Genomic DNA, 20,651 nt, shown 5'->3' with positions numbered 1-20,651 from the left:
AAAGGTTTATTAAAATTATTTAAAAAACACAAAAAACTTCAGAAGGTGAACATTAACATGCCAAACACTGAATATTTATAATTTAGTATAAAATTTCAATTTGATAAGCTCCTCTTCTCCAACAGCTGCTTCTGCACAATCACTCAAAAGGAACAGATCTCACTAAGTATGCTTTACATTTGTAGACTAACACACACAGACCAAGATTTTAGGGAATAAATACCGATTCCCAAATTAATGGGTACCCATCTTGAGATGGTTTAACTGGGCTTTTTGGAAGGCTGATACTCAAATACATTTCCTTAAAATCACACCCCCCCCCCATTAAGGTGACTTGAGTTGGACACCCAAAAGTACTAGTCACTCTTGAAAATCTTGTTCTCATTCTTCTACTCTAACTATAGAGTCTACAAACAGGCAAATTTGCTCTGCTGCTCTGTACTTGGTTAAAGCCTCAGTGACAATGTATTTTCTTTTTCTACCCTACTTTTTATGACCGGTAAAGAAAACTCAGACCTGAAGTGTACTAATCAACATCTATGCTGCTTCCTGGTGTAAGTCATCCAAGCCCCCCTCCTGCCTACAAGTCTGGGATCCTTTCTCAGGCTACAGACCAGGGATGGCTAACTTGTGGCTCCGGAGCCACATGCGGCTCTTCAGAAGTTAATATGCGGCTCCTTGTATAGGCACCCACTCCAGGGCTGGAGCTACAGGCGCCCACTTTCCAGTGGGTCAGGGTGTGCTCACTGCTCAGGAGTGCTCCCCTGAGCCTGCCATACCCTCGTTCCTCCCCCTCCCTCTGAGAGCCTCCTGCACGCCACGAAACAGCTGATCAGGAGGTGCTGGGAGGGAGGGGGAGGTGCTGATTGGTGGGCAGGAGGTGCTGGGAGCCACTGGTCACTGGTCCAGAAGTGGTAAATTTGGAGGGATGGGGTTTTGTGGTCGAAAACACTCACAATTCCCTCCCTTCTTGCTGCCTGTATAATTTGCATCTGTATACACATGGACACAAATACAGGGAAGTATTTTTCAAATTTTAAAAACTTTATTATAACCTGGTATATAAATAAATAGCTTTTTGTTCAAAGATGTTTTTAACAACAACTATTTACACATCATGTCATTTTTCTGATAAAGAACTGAACTATGCACTTTTTTTGCACTTGTATTCTTTCTTCTTATCAGTGAGGATTTCGTGATTGGTTCCTTCTGGAATGCAGGGCATAGGTGCCCACCTCTTGCAAGAATCACACTGGATGTTTGATAAATAACAACTGAGAAAATGAAATCACAGAGGTTATAATGTTACACATACTTTCCATTCACTCATGCTATTCCTTCCACATGTAAGCATTACCTAAGATATGCCTATCACAGGGGTGGGCAAACTTTTTGGCCTGAGGGCCACATCGGGGTTCTGAAACTGTATGGAGGGATGGGTAGGGAAGGCTGTGCCTGCCCAAACAGCCTGGGCCCTGCCCCCTATCTGCCCCCTCCCACTTCCCACGCCCTGACTGCCCCCCTCAGAACTCCGACCCATCCAACCTCCCCTGCTCCTTGTCCCCTAACCGACCCCTGGGAACCCGACCTCTCATCCAACCCCCCCTGCTCCCTGTCCCCTGACTGCTCTGACACCTAGCCACACCCCGCCCCCTGACGCCCCCCGGGACTCCCACGCCTATCCAACCACCCCCTGCTGCTCCCTGTCTGCCCACCAGGACCCCCTGCCCCTTATTCAACCACCCCCGCTCCCCGCCCCCTTTCCATGCCACTCAGAACACCAGGACTGGCAGCAACATTTCATGGCTGGAGCCAGCCATGCCACCGCACAGTCCCGCTGTCTAGAGCGCTGGCGGCGTGGCGAGCTGAGGCTGCGGGGGAGGGGGGACAGAAGAGGAGGGGTCTCCACGGCCGGGAGCACAAGGGCCGTGCAGGACGGTCCTGCCAGCCAGATGTGGCCCACAGACTGCAGTTTGCTCACCACTGGCCTATCACCATGATGGAAATGTTTCCTGTTGTGGAATTTTCACAAGAATCCTGATTCCGAAGCAGGTTATGGCATGTGTTTCTGATACAATTCTATGTTTCTTACCATTGTGCAATCCTCCACTTTTCTTTTCACAACTGACAAGGTTGCAGTATATGCGGTAGTCCTCCACGCTTTCTGAAAAATCAATATAGTGCAATGAAATGCTGATTATGTTACGACCAACACTCTAAATGCAGATCCTGAGTTATTAATTACTCTCAATATTTAAATCCAGTCACTGGTTTGAACATATTTTTTTCTTTTTCGTGAGTCGTATTTTCTCAAAGTTTTACTTTACTGCATCTGGATATAAAAGTATCCAATTTTATTTAACTGGTCTAGCAATAGCAACCATTCACCCCATTCCAACTTTTTGGTAATTAAAGATATTAATGACGAATAGTCACCATTACAGAACCAAACCCGTGAGATACCCCACTTTAGGGGTATTAAGATAACGGTCTGTTATGTAACATAATTCCACTTTTCCGGTTATCTACGTGCCTAACGAGTCTATAGTACATGGGAGAAAGTTATTACCCGACTCCTTCATTAGAACAATTGCTATTTGTCTTCTAAACGCAGTATTAGCCTCTTGTGATGTTTCTACTGAACGGATGTCTTTCTGCTGCAAATACGTTTCTGCAAACTAACAACACTTCTATTTAGAAAAAAAGATCATAATTAGCAGAGGTGAAAGTGGGCCGGGCCAGCATGCCGGTAAGAACTGGCCACCGGTTCCAGCTTGTACAGGGCTGACCTTACAGTGCTGCTGTGGCAGTGCTTTATGCTTTCAGGTCGCTGCCCCCTTTATCTCTCCCCACATCTGCGGCCCTGCCATAGGGTCCGGCAGCGCTGCTGGATGATACCAGGGCCACCAACAGTGGGGGAGCAAAAGGGGCAGTTGCCCTGAGGGTCGACGATTTAAAAGGGCCTGGGGCTCCTTGCCACCGCAGCAGCAGCTGTCAGGAAGGGCTGGCTGGGGGAATCTGGCCCCTCAGTCCTGCACCTTCGACCCAAGACCCCACCCTACACACCTTGGCAAGGATGCTGGCACAGTGCGCACCAGAAATCGGCAGCATTTACTTCCACCCGTGATAGTTACACATAAATAACAGATGATAATGGCAATCTGGTATTCAAAACCTTTAAGATGAGTGGTCTGCAGTTGTGACCATCACTTTGTCTATTATGCTGAACAATTTTACTCTTCCAATCAGATGGGGAGTTGCTCGTTAATTGTTTGATGAAGTTTCTGAAATTTTTAGAGAGTACATTAGTGGACTGTGTAAATGAGCTTTTCTTCCCCCAGCCCCTTTTTTTTCCCCCCTTCTTTCTACAGTTTCTGTACGGAGATACACATCCTTTCTCCTTTCTATCTCTATTTACTTAATGATTGCCATGACTTATTGCTCATGTATATATATATATATATATATATATATATATATATATATACACACACACACACACACGCGCACGTGCTTTCATATTACTGTCGCACTCTTACACAGTGTATCACCTGCTTTGCTGTGCCCCATGTTGATAACACCTTTGCACTCATGCAACATGCTACTGTTTTGTGTCCACATTCTATGAAGTAGTTTAGCCAGACTCAAATCACACAAAGTCCACTCAAAGTCCATTAGTAAGCACATTCAGTACAAGTACATGCTGTTTCAATTTTTCTTTGAGGCTAACAGGAAGATATTAGTCTCACTATTGTTACATTCCTTAAATATTTTCACATTAACAGTTCATGTACACTAAAAGTAAGTATCTTAAAAATCACCTCCAATTCCTCAGACATGTTCTTTCATATCTCATCTCATCACACAAGGGGTCAATTATTAACAATTCTTTTGTTTGCATCAATGCTATCTGTGAGTTTAAATATATGTACAAGTTGTATTGGTAATGTGATAATTTCAACTATTTTATAATGACTTCTCAAAAAACAATCCATTAACATATTCTCATGTGTAATGTCTAACATACAGGAGAAAAGCATATTGTGAATTCATTGATCAAATCATTGCAAACTGCATTCTTTCAAGTAACATTAATAACAGAATTTCACAGTAGCATTTTATTTTTAAATACTCAGTTCTTGGAATGTCAAGAGTTACATTCACATTCCACTTTCCTTTGCATGCACTGAACTCACTGAAAACCCACAACACAGGAAATTATACCACTGCTACCCAGGTGTGTTACAAATCTCTTATATAATACCACATTTAGTGACCATAATCCAGAAGTACAATAGAAAACATCTTACTGTAAGAACCCAATGACCTGGTGTGTGGTAAGGAAGCAATAATATATCACATTGAAGAAATCCACGCTGTATGGGGAAATAAGATTTGATGTCGAGGACTGTGTTCTGTTACTGAATGCTAGAAAGAGAACAAGAAAAGGAGGACCACTGGAACCTAGCTATCGGGGACCATACACAATTATGACTGTTGAGGGTAAGAGAGTGAAATTACAAACCATGTAAGGAAAATTTTTAGGAACTATGTACAGTATCATGCATTTAAAACCATTTAAAGAGCCACCAACATTAGCTGCTTAAAGCACATCAGAGGAAAACATCGGAACTGAAATTGCAGTTGGTAATACTGAACCAGAAACAATCTCAGCCTGGACCAGTCCACACAAGAGATCCACATCCTGGACGCTAATAAGCGATGGTCACATAACCACCACCCTATACTGGAAACCTACTGACCGCTATTTCTACCTACATGTCTCCAGCTTTCATCCAGACCACACCACACGATCCACTGTCTACAGCCAAGCTCTACGATACAACTGCATTTGCTCCAACCCCTCAGACAGAGACAAACACCTACAAGCTCTCTATCAAGTATTCTTACAACTACAATACCCACCTGCTGAAGTGAAGAAACAGATTGACAGAGCCAGAAGAGTACCCAGAAGTCACCTACTACAGGACAGGCCCAACAAAGAAAATAACAGAACGCCACTAGCCATCACCTTCAGCCCCCAACTAAAACCTCTCCAACGCATCATCAAGGATCTACAACCTATCCTGAAGGATGACCCATCACACTCACAGATCTTGGGAGAGAGGCCAGTCCTTGCTTACAGACAGCCCCCCAACCTGAAGCAAATACTCACCAGCAACCACACACCACAAAACAGAACCACTAACCCAGGAACCTATCCTTGCAACAAAGCCCGTTGCTAACTGTGTCCACATATCTATTCAGGGGACACCATCACAGGGCCTAATCACATCAGCCACACTATCAGAGGCTCGTTCACCTGCACATCTACCAATGTGATATATGCCATCATGTGCAAGCAATGCCCCTCTGCCATGTACATTGGTCAAACTGGACAGTCTCTACGTAAAAGAATAAATGGACACAAATCAGATGTCAAGAATTATAACATTCATAAACCAGTCGGAGAACACTTCAATCTCTCTGGACACTCGATTTCTGATCTCAAAGTGACTATCCTTCAACAAAAAAACTTCAAAACCAGACTCCAGCGAGAGACTGCTGAATTGGAATTAATTTGCAAATTGGATACAATTAACTTAGGCTTGAATAGAGACTGGGAGTGGTTGAGTCATTATACTAAGTGAAACTATTTCCCCTAGAAAGAAAAAAGAAAAGGAGTACTTGTGGCACCTTAGAGACTAACCAGTTTATTTGAGCATGAGCTTTCGTGAGCTACAGCTCACTTCATCGGATGCATAGCATATTGTGGAAACTGCAGAAGACATTATATACACACAGAGACCATGAAACAAAACTTCCTCCCACCCCACTGTCCTGCTCGTAACAGCTTATCTAAAGTGATCATCAAGGAGGGCCATTTCCAGCACAAAACCTGGATTTGTGCTGGAAATGGCCCTCCTTGATGATCACTTTAGATAAGCTGTTACGAGCAGGACAGTGGGGTGGGAGGAAGTTTTGTTTCATGGTCTCTGTGTGTATATAATGTCTTCTGCAGTTTCCACAATATGCTATGCATCCGATGAAGTGAGCTGTAGCTCACGAAAGCTCATGCTCAAATAAACTGGTTAGTCTCTAAGGTGCCACAAGTACTCCTTTTCTTTTTTCTTTTTACGAATACAGACTAACACGGCTGTTACTCTGAAACCTATTTCCCCTAGTTTATTCCTACACCGCCCCCCCCACTGTTCCTCAGATGTTCTTGGATGTTCTTGTCAACTGCTGGAAATGGCCCACCTTGATTATCACTACAAAAGGTTCCCCCCCCACCCCCGCTCTCCTGCTGGTAATAGCTCACTTTAAGTAATCACTCTCTTGTTACAGTGTGTATGGTAACACCCATTGTTTCTTGTTCTCTATGTATATAAATCTCCCCACTGTATTTTCCACTGAATGCATCCCATGAAGTGAGCTGTAGCTCACGAAAGCTTATGCTCAAATAAATTTGTTAGTCTCAAAGGTGCCACAAGTCCTCCTTTTCTTTTTGCGAATACAGACTAACACGGCTGCTACTCTGAAACCAGTAATACTACAGTACTTTGTTCTGTGACTGCAGAGGTATTAACAGAGCATTGAACGTGAAATGATCTTTAACAATATGTTCTTGCTACTTACATTAAAGAAATCCATTCCACCTTGGTTTAGTAGAGAGACCTCTGACTGTCAAGGTTCCTTCCCCACTCTGAACTCTAGGGTACAGATGTGGGGACCTGCATGAAAAACCCCCTAAGCTTATTTTTACCAGCTTAGGTTAAAACTTCCCCAAGGTACAAACTATTTTACCTTTTGTCGCTGGACTTTATTGCTGCCACCACCAAGCATCTAACAAATATATAACAGGGAAAGAGCCCGCTTGGAAACATCTTTCCCCCCAAAATTCCCCCAAGCCCTATACCCCCTTTCCTGGGGAAGGCTTGATAAAAATCCTCACCAATTTGCATAGGTGAACACAGACCCAAACCCTTGGATCTTAAGAACAATGAAAAAGCAATCAGGTTCTTAAAAGAAGAATTTTAATTAAAGAAAAAGTAAAAGAATAACCTCTGTAAAATCAGGATGGTAAATACCTTACAGGGTAATCAGATTCAAAACATAGAGAATCCCTCTAGGCAAAACCTTAAGTTACAAAAAGACACAAAAACAGGAATATACATTCCATTCAGCACAACTTATTTTATCAGCCATTTAAACAAAACAGAATCTAACACATATCTAAGTAGATTGCTTATTAGCCCTTTACAGGAGTTCTGACCTGCATTCCTGCTCTGGTCCCAGCAAAAGCAACACACAGACAGAGAAAACCTTTGTTTTTCCCCCACCCCTTCCAGCTTTGAAAGTATCTTGTCTCTCATTGGTCATTATGATCAGGTACCAGCTAGGTTATCTTTAGCTTCTTAACCCTTTACAGGTGAAAGGGTTTTTTCCTCTGGCCAGGAGGGATTTACAGGTGGTTAGCCTTCCCTTTATATTTATGATATTGACCAATAAGAATCTGGTGTTGCAGGTCCCCATAGTGCAATCTATATTTGCTTCTCCATTGTCAGTGTAGCTTTTATTTTGGTGAGTTTTGCACACAGATGCAGGAATGTGGACTTGAGCATCCAAAAGTTCTGCAGCCACTGTTCATCAGCCCAAACCTCCATTATTGCAAAAGATTTTTGCCCTTGGGAAGGATGTAAGATGACACAATATAATACACGTAGTGAATATCTGTGAGTCAACTTCTACACACAAGCAATGACTGTGAACATGGGACACTAAGGGCTGGATTCACAGCCAAGATAAATGCAGCAAAAGGCAATCCTCACTGGATCAAATGCAAAGGAATTGTTGAAAACGGGACAGGAAATCAGTAATACTGGAAGTCACATGACCCAACAAAATAAACTTGAGCTATTAAAAGAAAAAGAAAAAAAGGTAGAATTAAAAACTCCTAATTACAAATCAAAGTACAAAAACCATAGCAAGTGCTATAATAGAAACATAGATGGAATCTCTAAAACCAATAACAACTACTTACTTAACATTTTTTGATGAGCATTAGCTATTAAAATAAAAAATAAACAGCACAATGACATGCATTGCACAGTGATAATACAGATAAATGACAAAGTGTTCAGAGTAATAGAAATAACATTTTTAAAGGAGCAAAACTATAATTAAAATGGATTACAAGAAGAGAGTGCAATTTAGGGAATCACATCGGCAGATAAAACAAATTTGTGAACTGTTATGAGACTTCACATAGACATATAGTGATAAGAGACTCTTTTAAATACTCAGAATGTGTGACAGAGTTTGAGGGAATGTAGGTAAATTATTTCACTGCACCAAGTCTCCTGTAGCAGTAAAGTAGCACCAGGGACAGCAGGGAGGGGGTTTGGCATCAGTACCAGGTTTACAATGGTGCCAATGGCACTGTGGCACCAGGCCCACACTGGGAAGGGGCCCATTATGGACCCCTAACCCATCCACACAGCAGGGTCTGACCCCTCGCCTCCTATCAGGGCCGGCTATTGTGGACGGGGGGATCCGGGTGTGGGAGAGTAGGTCTCTAGAGGGCCTGGGGACGGGGTGCTGGATAGTGAGGGGGTGGGAGGTGCTCGGCAGTGGGGAAGGTTTGTGTGTTTTGGGGTGCTGGGGAGGGGTTTTTTTTTGGTGGCACTGGGCAGTGGGGGGTCGGGAGATCTGTGTGTGTTGGGGGCTGTGAAGTGGGGGAGATCTATGTGTGTTGGGGCACTGGGAAGCTGTGGGGGCACTGGGCAGTGAAGAGATCTGTGGGGGGGCCTCTGGGTGGGTGGGGGTGTGCTGGGCATAGTGGTCTGTGGGAGGGCACTAGGCATAGGGATTTGTGGGGGGTCTCTGGGTGGTGTGGCACTCGGTGTAGGGGGTCAGAGGGATGTGCGGGGCGGGGGTAGCATGGTGTGGCATGGGCCTGCCCCCAAGGGGAAGAAGCAGGATGGCAGCAGCGCAGGGCCAGGCGGGCCAGTGTGCATCTGGCAGCTGCCACTCTGTAAACAGTGCCCTTGTACTGGGCTGGGTGGAGCAGGGCTGTCCCTGCAGTGCCATGATCCATCTCCCATTGCCCCTGGCCAGCCCCTCATTCTGAGGACTCTGCTCCATGTCCCCATTGCCCCCATGGGGGCCCAGAAATATGTTTAGCACCGGGCCCACAAAAGGTTAACCTGGCCCTGCTTGGGGCGCAGGTCTCTGGGACGGAGTTTGGGTGCAGGAGGGGTGCAGGCTATGGGGAGTTCAGGTGAGGGGTGCGGGCTCTGACCTGGAGCAGGGGATTGGGGTGCAGGAGGGGGTGTAGACATGTGGACTCTGGGAGGGAGTTTAGCACCTCAGCACATTATATAAGAGAAAGGGGCCGCAGTGACTCCATATAGATATAGAAACTGACAGAAGACTCTTAAATACTCCAAAGGCGTGAGGCAGAGTTGGAGGGCCGGATTGCCTGGACAATATTTCACAGCATTCAGTCTCCCGGCTGTAGCCCGGCAGCACTTGTAGACATAGAGAGGAGCTGCGGTGCCTAAGCGTTGACTAGGGTGACCAGACGTCCGGCCGCTGCCTTTTTTCTTTTCTCCTTTTCCCCCGCTTCCCCCATGTGTCCCGATATTTTGTCCGTTTCATCTGGTCGCCCCTGGCCTGGACAGTCTCGGAATTGGGAGGCCTGGGCCTTTAAGAACCCGGCCCCAGGAACCCGCCCTCTGCGCCGGGGCTGGCAGGCAGCTTCCTGGGAGGAGAACGAAAAAAGCCTCCGCCCCCCTCGCCCCCCGCTATTTACAAGCACAGCAGGTGGCTCATCCCACGGGGTCACTGTTCCCCCCTCTCCCCCTCCCTAAACGGGGGCTTTGTCCCCGCACAGGGCTCCGGCAGCGACTCCCCCCCCGCTGGACTGAACCCCGGCGACCACCCCCGGTTCCCCCCCTTTAGCCCCTCTTCTGCCGCTACCTACAGTAGCTTGATCCCCCCCCGCCTCGGCCAGTCAGTGTCTGCCCCCTGCTCAGACCCTGACACCCCGCGCTGCAGTCGCCCCCCCCCCCCCGCCCCGGAGAGGAGGCAGCAAGGCGGAAGGCGAGGCGAGCGCAGAGGCAACAGCGAAGGTCACTGCGCAGGCTCAGCGCACCCCCCCGTCGGGGAGCGGGCGCTGTTCCAGGCTTCCGGCCGCGGCGCCCCGGCCCAGGCGGACCCGGCTTGGCAGGGGACCTGCAGGTGCGAGGGGGCTTCGCGGGGCGGCTCCCTGCAGCGGACACCAGCCCAGCAAGGAGGGGGGCTAGGGCGGGGCACGAGGGGTTGCAGCCGCGGGGCGGGGGGGAAGGGAGGGAGCTGAAGGCTGGGGGTCAGCGGGCGGGCGGGCGGCTCCTCCCTGGCCGTGGCGACGGTGGGCTCAGGACGGTGAGCGCTGGGCTGGGCGTACCCTGCTCCTTCTCCGCCTGCTGGGCCTTCTGCTCTGCGCCTGTGGCGGGGCGCGGCAGGCAGCAGCGGTCTAGGCTGCAGCACCTGGCCTTCGTAGGTGACTGTTACTTGTTACAGGCCCATCGTGGGCCAGGAGCCAGGGGGGCTGGGACAACTTGTATAGTGGGGGTGCTGCTGTAACCCACATGCCTCCTGGGTGTGGTGTTCAGTCCCATCCAGTGGTACGGAGACCACTTAGAGAGAGAGATTAATGAGTCTGCTCTACAGGCTTAGCTAAGAGCCAACAGGCTGTAGAGCAGACTCATTAATCTCTCTTTCTAAGTGGTCTCGGTGCTACTGGATGGGACAGAACACCACAGCCAGGAGGGGTGTGGGTCACACTGAGAGTCATTGATGCATCCAATGAAGTGAGCTGTAGCTCACGAAAGCTTATGCTCAAATAAATTGGTTAGTCTCTAAGGTGCCACAAGTACTCCTTTTTGCGAATACAGACTAACATAGCTGCTACTCTGAAACCTGAATCAAACCGTGAACCCTGTACATGATGGAAACCACTTCAAGCCAGGGGGTGCAGCAGCACCCTTGGCACCCATAGGTCCAGCACCTATGGCAGGAGCCCTTATGCTAGGTGCTATACACAGAATAAAAAGATGGTCCCTGCCCCAAACAGTTGGCAATGTAAAATCAGCACAATTCATTTTGGAATAAGGAAAATTCACCTTTCTGTGGTGTTAATTCTTTTCTTCTGAATGCTTCATATGTAAGTAGAATTCAATTTTTATTGTTATAATTGACAGAAATCAATTATTTTTAAGCATTTTTTGTATTGGTTTAAACATTTCACAGTTGCAGGAAGTTTATGTGACAGGGGGAAATCAGACAATGACAATAGACGCTGAGATTCAGAAAGTTAAAACTTTATAACTGTGAAAACACAAACTGTCAACATCAAATGTCAAAATATACAAAGTAAATATTCTTAAATCAAACTCTAAGAAGTTCTCTGGCAACTTTTTTTTTTTTTTTTTTTTTTACTTTGCCTCTCAATAAATTTCAGTTATTATCAATAGAAATATATTTTCATGGGTTTGTGTGTGTGGTGAAATCAACATTTACCAACAAAAATCTAATCCTTCGAAGCCTATTTATATGGCTGACATATATGCCCTTTCATCATAACACTTCCACTTCATAGGCTGCATTTCATTGTTTTTGTGTTGTGTAGGAGAAGTCATTTGGGATTCTTTAGACCAAATTACTTATACCTAGCTCTTGTATAGTGCTTTTCATCTGTAGATCTCAAAACACATTACAAAGGAGAGAACTATCATTGTCCTTATTTCACACATGAGGAAACTGAGGCATGAAGTGATGTGACCTACCCAAGGTTATACAGTAGATGAGGGGGCAGAGGAATAGAACATAAGACTCCTGAGGCCCTGTCCAGTGCTCTATCCACTGGACCTCACTGCAGATGAAAGGTGCTATTTAAATGTAAAATATGACTAGACTATAAACTCCTAATTCTCCCATTATAGTCTGAAAAATTTAGTTTGAACCTCATATTATTTTCACCTGGAAGAAAGTGTGATTTGATTTGTGAAGGCTCTCCAGACCCTTCCCCCAGAATTTTCTGGACATTGGTGTGAACTCTTCTATTTTGTGTTGTAGGGGTTATGGAACTGTCTGCCAGCAGTGGGCTCTGGGCCTTTGCCTTCTTCTGCCATATAGGAATTCTGGTCTCCTCAGGTAAGCAGGATCTGGACCTGGCTCCCAAGTCAAACCCTTCTCTCTGATCTTTACCTTAGCCACATGGTGGGAGAAGGGGCCACTTCTACCCAAGAACCATGTGGACAGAATCACAACAGCACCACCAAGGCATGTGGGAGGGAACAAGAGGAGTGAATTCACATAGAAATAGGGGTTGTTCACGAGACAGCTCTTGCACTGCTGTACAGTTTGAATGGCAGCACTGCATAAGAACAGAAGTCCAGGGAAGAAAGGAAGAGAGGAAAATAATTTAATCCACATTATGAAGGGCAGCTGAAGAATGGAAATGAATAATTGTAGAGCACAAGCCCTTTGGCTTAAGGAGGAGGCTGATAGTGAGATTTGTTGGGGTGGGATTGAAGTGATTAAAGAGAGCTGGAGGATAGGCAATCAAGACCACTTGTTCAGGGAATTTAGAGACAAAGGGGAAAAAGGAGATGAAGTAGTTGGTGAAGTAGAGGGAGGGTTTCTTAAGGCTATTGAGAGCAAAGAAGAAAGGAGCTGTAGGAGAAAGAGAGGATGTAAACAAGAGATCCTGGGGGTGGGAGGTTTTTTTTTTAAATGTATTTTTACCAGAATGGGAGTGAAAGGGGTAATTTTCCTTGTATATATTTATTTAGGTGAAACAAACAAGCAAACAAAACCCACAAAAACATAAAACAACATACGATGTTAGGTCCAAGTGGTGGTGTACGATATCAAGAACTAAAGCTGATCAAACTGTTTGTCCCTAATGTAGGCCCCTTTCTGATCAGATCCATGCATCAATCCTGTTCTGTAGCAAGGTTGAAGCAAATAACGCACATGCAAACAAACTTTTGACAGTTTGTCATGTGATTGCTCACTTAACTCACGGCCTATTGTTACTGCCTACTGATGTTGCGAATGAACTCTTTACGTGGGAGAATAATAAATGACTGGTAAATAACCAGTAACATACCTCTACTGTGAATTTTCCGATGAATGCTCACTTATGTTAAAATTCATGACACTTTCAGGCTAAACAAACATTTTCGCAAATGTCTGGCACTTGTTTGAATACTCGTGATTGATTGAATTTTACCCCATGAATACGAATGGCCCAAACTCTGTGCTTTTATTCCTGAAAATCAGTAGTGAATGAGTTTTCTCAATATTTGTCCATCTTTATCAAGAACCTTAATTCTTTACCAATCACCCATTCACCTCGCACCTGGACATAGATCATAAACACACCTGGCTCAGGAATCACATGGCTTATAGTATTGTTGGAATTGGGCTATGGAGCCTTTTACTCCTAGGACATTAGTTCCAAATTGGGGTGAGGAGGTGGGAGTGAATTTGACAGAGAGGATCACCCAATAATTTTACTCCATGTATCTCCTAAATGGGACAGAGGACATTTTCCTGTTCACCTGTCATTGTGAGTCTCCTAAATCAAGACAGGTGCTGGAGAATGGAGTCTCTAGAAAAAGTTTGCAAATATAGGGCTCGATCCTGAAAAGTGCTATGTGCACTTGCTGGGGGGATTGTCCAGTGCTCTTGGCTCTCCATTTTAGGAATGGGGCATACTGGTTAGTGTGGTTGGGTGGGAGAGACACATTAGTGAGCAGGAAATCTGCCTGGACCATGGCAGTGGTAACAAAAAATGTGAGAGTTGTGATGGTGGGTAGGGGTGGCGGTAAGCAATTCTTGTATTTTCAGGTTATGCTCCTTCCCAGTGCTATCAGATTTAAAAGGAGTAGCTCCCACTCCACCTGTTGGATGCTCGGTTTGTCCAGGATGCTCCTCCGCATGATTTGCCCCTGTGTAATGGTGGTCATAGTCTCCTTTGTCACTCTGTTGGAGTTTTGTTTTTTGGTGATGAAGATGGTTGGTAGTAATAGCGAGGAGAACTACAGTGTTGTGAATGCAGATGGTTATAATCCAGAATGTGGTGGAGGTGGGGTTTGGCGATGTTGGAACTGAATAGGGAATAAGGTGCTGGTGTTAATACCTTTCATGATATCCCTTTCAGAAAGCTTTACCCTGAAAGGATCAGATTCTCCAGTGATTGCCACAGTTGGCACAGATGTCATCCTTCCATGCCAGCTTTCACCTAGGACCAATGCCAAACAGATGGAAGTGAGATGGCGTAGCAGTGAGATTGCTGGCCTGACCCATCATTATGTGAATGGGCATGATGCCCTGCAGAAGCAGAACCCACACTATCAGGGAAGGACAGAGCTGTTCAAGGAGGAGCTTCCCAATGGCAATGTCTCTCTACTGTTGAAGAAGGTTCAGGTGGCAGATGGAGGCAGCTATGTCTGCTTCATTGGCAACAAATTGAATTATTTGGAAAGCCTTGTGGAGTTAAAGGTTGGAGGTAAAGTAGGCTCTTCTTGTCAGTGAATTGCTCTCTGTTTTAGCAGGTGACATGTATCCCTTCACTGATGTGTATCCCCCGCAAACACACACATTTTCCTCTGGCATTTTTTTGTTTCATTTCAAATCTCTGCCAGGTACCTAAGCAGTTATTATCCACCTCTAATCACCAAGATGCCATGGCAGCTGGCAGCAGTTACTGAGAGGCCTTGGTGACTGGCTGTGGCTATAGAGGGCCATGATGTTCCTCTGATGGCTACACATTATCATAGAGCATCAATGCACGTGCTAGTGATACCAACATGGTGAATCCTTTCCCTCCAATAGGAACAAAGTAGTGGTGTTTCCATGTTGAGTAAGCTAATATTAGTTGGTTTGCTTTGACACAGCTATTGGCACAGGCCCGACAATCTCTGTGCACCGTTCCCAGGACCAGGGAGTGAAACTCACTTGCAGTTCAGAAGGGTGGTATCCAGAACCAGCAATAATGTGGGCTGACGGGCATGGTCAAAGACAGAACTCAACTATGTTATCTGTAAAAGATGTTCAAGGTCTACACAATATTCAGAGTCACGTGGATGTGAAAGATAACAAAAGCCAGGTCCTGGTGTGTCGGCTCCAAAGCAACTTCTGGGACCAGACAAGACAGTCGGAGCTGCAACTTTCCAGTAAGGCTTTCCTATTTCAAAGAGTTTGTCTGGGCAGTAAAAGACAGGGTAATGGTTTGCTGAACATAACTGGTTAGGGCAGGACAGAGCCACAGGAAGCAGGAGCTTTACAGTTTGCCTTCTTGGAATTTCTAGTTTCTCTGAACATCCCCTCTTTATTTTGTGTATGGTATTTAAAAATACATAGTATCATATGTTGTAGCTGGGGCTTATGGTGGATGAGGGAATCTAGATGAGATGCTTGTAGTTTGGGGGCGGATGGGGGAACTTTAGAGCCGCTTATGGAGCGTCCTAGATGTGGACACCTGGCATGAAGGATGTCAGTGAGACACCCTGAGACTCCTTCCAGTTCTAAAGTTATTTTCTTCCTGAACTAACAACCCCATTCTCTTTCATTTCAGGTGATTTATTCCCATATGATAACTACCCATATGTGGTCACCACAGTAATATTATGTCTATCGCTCGTTATATTTGGTGTGGTTACAGGCTTCATATTCAAAACAGAAAGAGAATCCAAAGGTATGTTCCTGGTCCTTTCCCAGTGTAGAATATTCTCCATAGACAAATGCATCCTGAGCTAGAAATTAAAAGCAAGAATTAGGTATGGAATGTGTGGGAAGGAGACCCTTTGGTGATGGGAATGTAGCATCAACACAGGATGAGGGTATTGCATAGGTTGGCTGAGGATGGACAGATTGATGTAGGTATAATACCAGTTGATGATCTCTTTGCACATTCATCTCTTCTCTTTTCTTCCCTCAGGAAAGCTTCAAATTGCAAAAGGTATGGAATTTGTTTTTCTAGAATGGACTTCTTTGGTCTCTCTCTGCATCTTCCTCTCTTTTCATTACTGTCTGTCTCTCCCAGTCCCTGCTCTTCTATTGTGTTTGTCTGTGTTCCTCTCTCAGGAGCCTGAGGATTCATTCAGAAGGATAATTGTCTGTCTCTTCACTAGTGGATGCATCACCCCCCTCTTGGGTTGTTGAGTGAGACAGTTGGTGATTCTCCTTTTCAGTGTGGGATAACTTGTAACATGTTCAAGTTCACTAATGTTTTACACATGCCCTGCTGGCACGCACCCCAACCACACTTGGAGCACACGGGTGTCTTGGTATTGCTGCCTCTGACTGGATTTCTATGATCCTGTCTTTCTGATGTGGGGTTTTGGAGCTGCTTTAGTGACACCATAGTTAAGGTTCTAAGACAGTTGTCATTACGTCTATAACTTCCTTAAAACAAACAAACAACTCAAATTTACTTTCTTCCTGAAATTTGGCATATGTGATCTCGTAGCATGAAGGTGTGTTTTTATGTATATTTTTGAAAGTTTGAGGTTAATCTGATAAGGCAGTTTGGGGAATCTGAGACTTTGATTTGAGTGATGACAGCTGTTCTACTTTTTGAAAAATCTAACATTTTGTATCTCACTGTGATCTAGAAACTGCACATTTCTTTTATACGCTAGTTTTTAGTGAACTCTATCAGACCTTAGAAAGTCCACTCAGAGGTGTGTGCATGTGTGTGTGTGCACACGCACGCAAGGGGAGGATATGTACTTCTCCCCATGCTGTCTTGACTTCTCTGTTCTTCTTGCTCCCACATACTCCTCCATAAGAGTTGCTCAAAAATGGGGGGGCCTCCTTCTGGCATATGTCAAAGTGATCAGTAATAGTGGGCAAAGTGCACGCTGGATAAAGTTGGGGGCAGGGGGAATGGCAGCATGCTGAAAATGGCATTTCTTCCAACCTGCTCCCTGAGTTCCATGCAGGAGACATGGGGAGTGAAGAACTCCTTCTCTGGCTGCTTCCTGCTGCTCCCTGGTTTGGTCTCCAGAACTTCCTATCAGCTGAACAGATGTGAACGTTCCATTCTGGAGAACTTATTTAAAATATCAAATTAAAGTAATCTTTGGTCCTGTGCACTAGATCTCAACTAACTGAATTCAGTAAATTTATGTTTTATCTCCCTGCCTTGTTCTGTTTTCTTGCTAGATAATACACAGATATTTCTATATCTTTATTTAACTCAACACCTAAGGACCATATTTTTAAGTGGCTATGTAAAGTTAAGTTTCTAAGCCCATATTTAAATACCAAAATAAGAGGCCCAACTTTTCAAAAGTACTGACCACCCAGCAGCTCCCATTGACTTCAGTGAATCTGCTGGGTATACAGCACTTTAGAAAGTCAGGTCATTTATTTAGGTATTTCAGTGTGTGTGTGTATAGGTGGAGTCTAAGTGTAAATATGAACTTTTGGAGTTGGCCTTTAAAAAAATATATACATATATATTTTTTTAAGGTGTCACAACCAATGAACTCCTTGTCCGGTTCATTTCAAATCTGGCAGAAGAATTCTATCTCAATGACATACCTAACTTACCGGTCTTGAGACTGATAGTTCTTTTTCTGTGGATTGTAAGAGAAGGGTCACAATTGGGTTTAGAGTGCAAACTCCATTAACTTTGGTATTCTTTCCTAACTTCTCTTGTTTCACATTTCAGAGCTATTGAAGGCCCGAAACTCAGCTGGTGAGTAACCAAAAAAACAGTTACTTAATTTCACTGAGATACCAAAGAATAAATAATCTCCTTTTTAGTCCAGCACCACGTTCTGAAGGTCTGTCTTCTGCTCAGTGTACATGAAGAACTTACCTCAGTAATGGAGGTGGACAAGCTAAATCCAGTGTCTTGCCTTCTTGTTGGAGAGGAATGATCATTCAAAGAATGGGTGGGAGGGAACTATAAAAAGGAGAGGAACTTGTGAGCCTTCCTGAAAGCTGTGGCTCACAGTCCCAGTCTCTGTCACCACCGTGTCAAATTCCTTTTTCTTATTATTGGAGTTATTGGGGACCTGAGTAGACCTCATTGCAGAGGGATAAATCCACATGAAATTTAGTAGTTACTCTAATTTACATTGGTGTCACTGAGAGCAGAGTTTGTTTCTAACTGTGTGTGAAATTGCACACTACCTCCCAGAGTGACCGAAAGGGAGTCTCTGCCAATCAAAGTGTGACACCCCCCCCCCCCCCCCCAAATTGTCTTTAAAAAATAGTCCTGTGGGATTCCATAGTTACTGTCTGTCAATGATTTCCAGAGGAAATTTACTTATTTTACAAATAAAAAGATACCTTTTCTAGCCACCAATTATAAAATACAATCTGGGCTCTGAAAGTCCAGTTAGGGTCTTTCCTGCAACCTGAGTGTCTCCAAATTTAAGCCATCACTGACACCTGTGCAAACCCCATTCAATGGATTTGGCCAGGTGTAACTGAGATTTAATGAAGACTTCTGTTGTTAAACTACAAGAAGGAATGGAATCCAGCTAACTTTCTTATCTGTGTGGCACTCACAGGCAAAACCCTGCAAATCTGCAGGTATCCGCTTTATATCTGCCAATCATGTTTGCGGATCATGGATTGGATGCAGATATAAATTTTGATCTGCGCAGGGCTCTACCCACAGGAGCAAGAAGCAGTCTTAGTCAGTAAAGTAAGCAGATATAAATTTGGATACACTCAGGGCACAGTTCTGATGAGTAAGAAGAAACAATGCTTACTTAAAATGTGTTTCTAATCTGAAAATGATTTAAGGCTGTAGAGGGACCTCAGGGAATCAGGAAGACAGGTAGTGAATGTAGGGGATGCTTCTGTGAATTGGGTGATGCAGGAAGTGAAAGTTCACCCATGCGTTTTTTTTGTTGTTTTTTGTTCTCCCCCCTTCCCCTCCCCCCCATGTGTCTCCATTTAACTGTACAGTGCAAATCAGAGTGGATCCTAACACAGCCCATCCCAACCTTCATATTTCATCGGATTGCCTACATGTAAGCCACAGTGACCAGAAGCAAGACGTGACCGATACTCTGGAGAGATTTGATGGATGGGCCTGCGTGCTGGGATCTGAGACCCTCAGAGCTGGGAAGGAATATTACTGGGAAGTGTATGTGGGAAATAAGACAGACTGGGATCTTGGGGTTACAGATGGGAAGGCTAATAGGAAAGGCTGGCAGGATTTGAAGCCAGAGAATGGGTACTGGGGGATACGATTTTTTAACAGTACTGATTATATAGCCTTTGAGGATCCTGAAGTTAAACTAAAACTTGGCAAACAGCCTAAAGTAGTTGGGATTCACTTGGATGGTAAGGCTCAGAGGTTAGATTTCTATGATGTTTCAGACATGTCTCACATCTACACTTTTAGCCTGAAATTCCCTCTGGATGTATACCCCTATTTCTGTCCTGGTCTGAACAAAAATGGGAAAAACAAAGACCCTCTCAACCTTTGTTTTCTCTCGCCTGACTACTCTGACCTGATGTCTTCAACTTCCATTCCTTCACCTCACATCTCCACTTCAGAGCTCTTGGAAGGCACTAATGGAAAGGATGTGGCCGTAGAACACTCCAACCTCAAAAATAGTGACGATGCCACCCTTCCATTTCTACACCAGGCTCCTTTCATACAGAAGCAGGAGCCATCCCCTCAATCTGGCAGTATGCGCAAACTCTGTATAGGTTCTTAGTTCTTTAGTTAGCTGTTGGACTGTGGGGTTTATCGTCCACCCCAAACGTGTTTCTTTGTGGGGGCTTAAATTCCCAAGTCCCAAAGGTTTAAGGCCTGCAAGTCCTGCAATCAACCCATGCCAATGGGCGACGCCCATGACGCTTGTTTAAAGTGTCTGGGGGAGGCTCATCGAGCAGACAAGTGCAGGATTTGTAAAGGGTTTCACCCCGGAACAAAAAAGGAGCAAGACTTTCACCTCAAGCAGCTCCTTATGATGGCGGCACTCAGACCACAACCTCCAGTGGCATGGCAAGACCCGGTACTGAGCTCATTGCTTCCACAGGGCACAACAGGGCACTGCGCACCAATCTGGCAAAGACCCATGGCACTGCCACTCCCCGGCACCAAAGCCGGCAGGATTCAGCTGGCAATGCTCCCATTCCCAGGCGCAGAAGCAGCACAGGAAGCAAGGGAGGAGTGGATCTCCATCCCAGAGACCCACCTGTGATGTTGCGTCCTATATATTTTAAGGAAATATGCTTATGAGTGTAAATCATGTAACTGGATTATGCTTTATGCAGATGGTCTCTTGTAAGGTATCATTACAAAGCTTATGATCTACTGCATGTGTTCATCCTATTTGTTTGCATGTATTATTTCTATTTCTGGAGTTAGGATAATAAGATATAAACGTCTATTACTGATGTAAACATGTTAAATGGAAGCCATTAAGGGTGCTTCAGAAGCAATGACCTGTGAAAGGGTTTGTTTACCTGCAAGCCTTCCTGGGTACATGTCGGCCTGTTACCTGAAACTGGGCCAGCTGGTAAGCTGAGGGAGGACTAATGACCCACCAGAGTTTGGGAGAAAGCAGCACATTTATTATATTGATAGCTAAGCTCAAAAGAAGAGAGGTGGGGGT

The 20,651-nt window shown here is 45.0% G+C and overlaps 1 protein-coding gene across 1 annotated transcript; it reads left to right on the top strand.

Annotated features, from left to right (window-relative positions):
• The first annotated feature begins 10,101 nt into the window (after positions 1–10,101).
• On the top strand, positions 10,102–20,350 carry LOC141980510 (butyrophilin subfamily 1 member A1-like). Its single transcript, XM_074941786.1, has 8 exons — positions 10,102–10,245; positions 12,121–12,198; positions 14,216–14,563; positions 14,952–15,230; positions 15,632–15,751; positions 15,995–16,015; positions 17,735–17,761; positions 18,988–20,350. Exons 2-8 carry the CDS (start codon positions 12,126–12,128, stop codon positions 19,746–19,748), a joined length of 1,629 nt encoding a protein of 542 aa, XP_074797887.1. The 5' UTR covers positions 10,102–10,245; positions 12,121–12,125; the 3' UTR covers positions 19,749–20,350.
• Positions 20,351–20,651: the final 301 nt, after the last annotated feature.

This window comes from Natator depressus, chromosome 1 (assembly GCF_965152275.1).
Source record: "Natator depressus isolate rNatDep1 chromosome 1, rNatDep2.hap1, whole genome shotgun sequence".
Classification (NCBI taxonomy): Eukaryota; Metazoa; Chordata; order Testudines; family Cheloniidae; genus Natator; species Natator depressus.
Note: the sequence above shows the minus strand (reverse complement) of the source record. Positions and strands in the feature narration are given on the sequence as shown.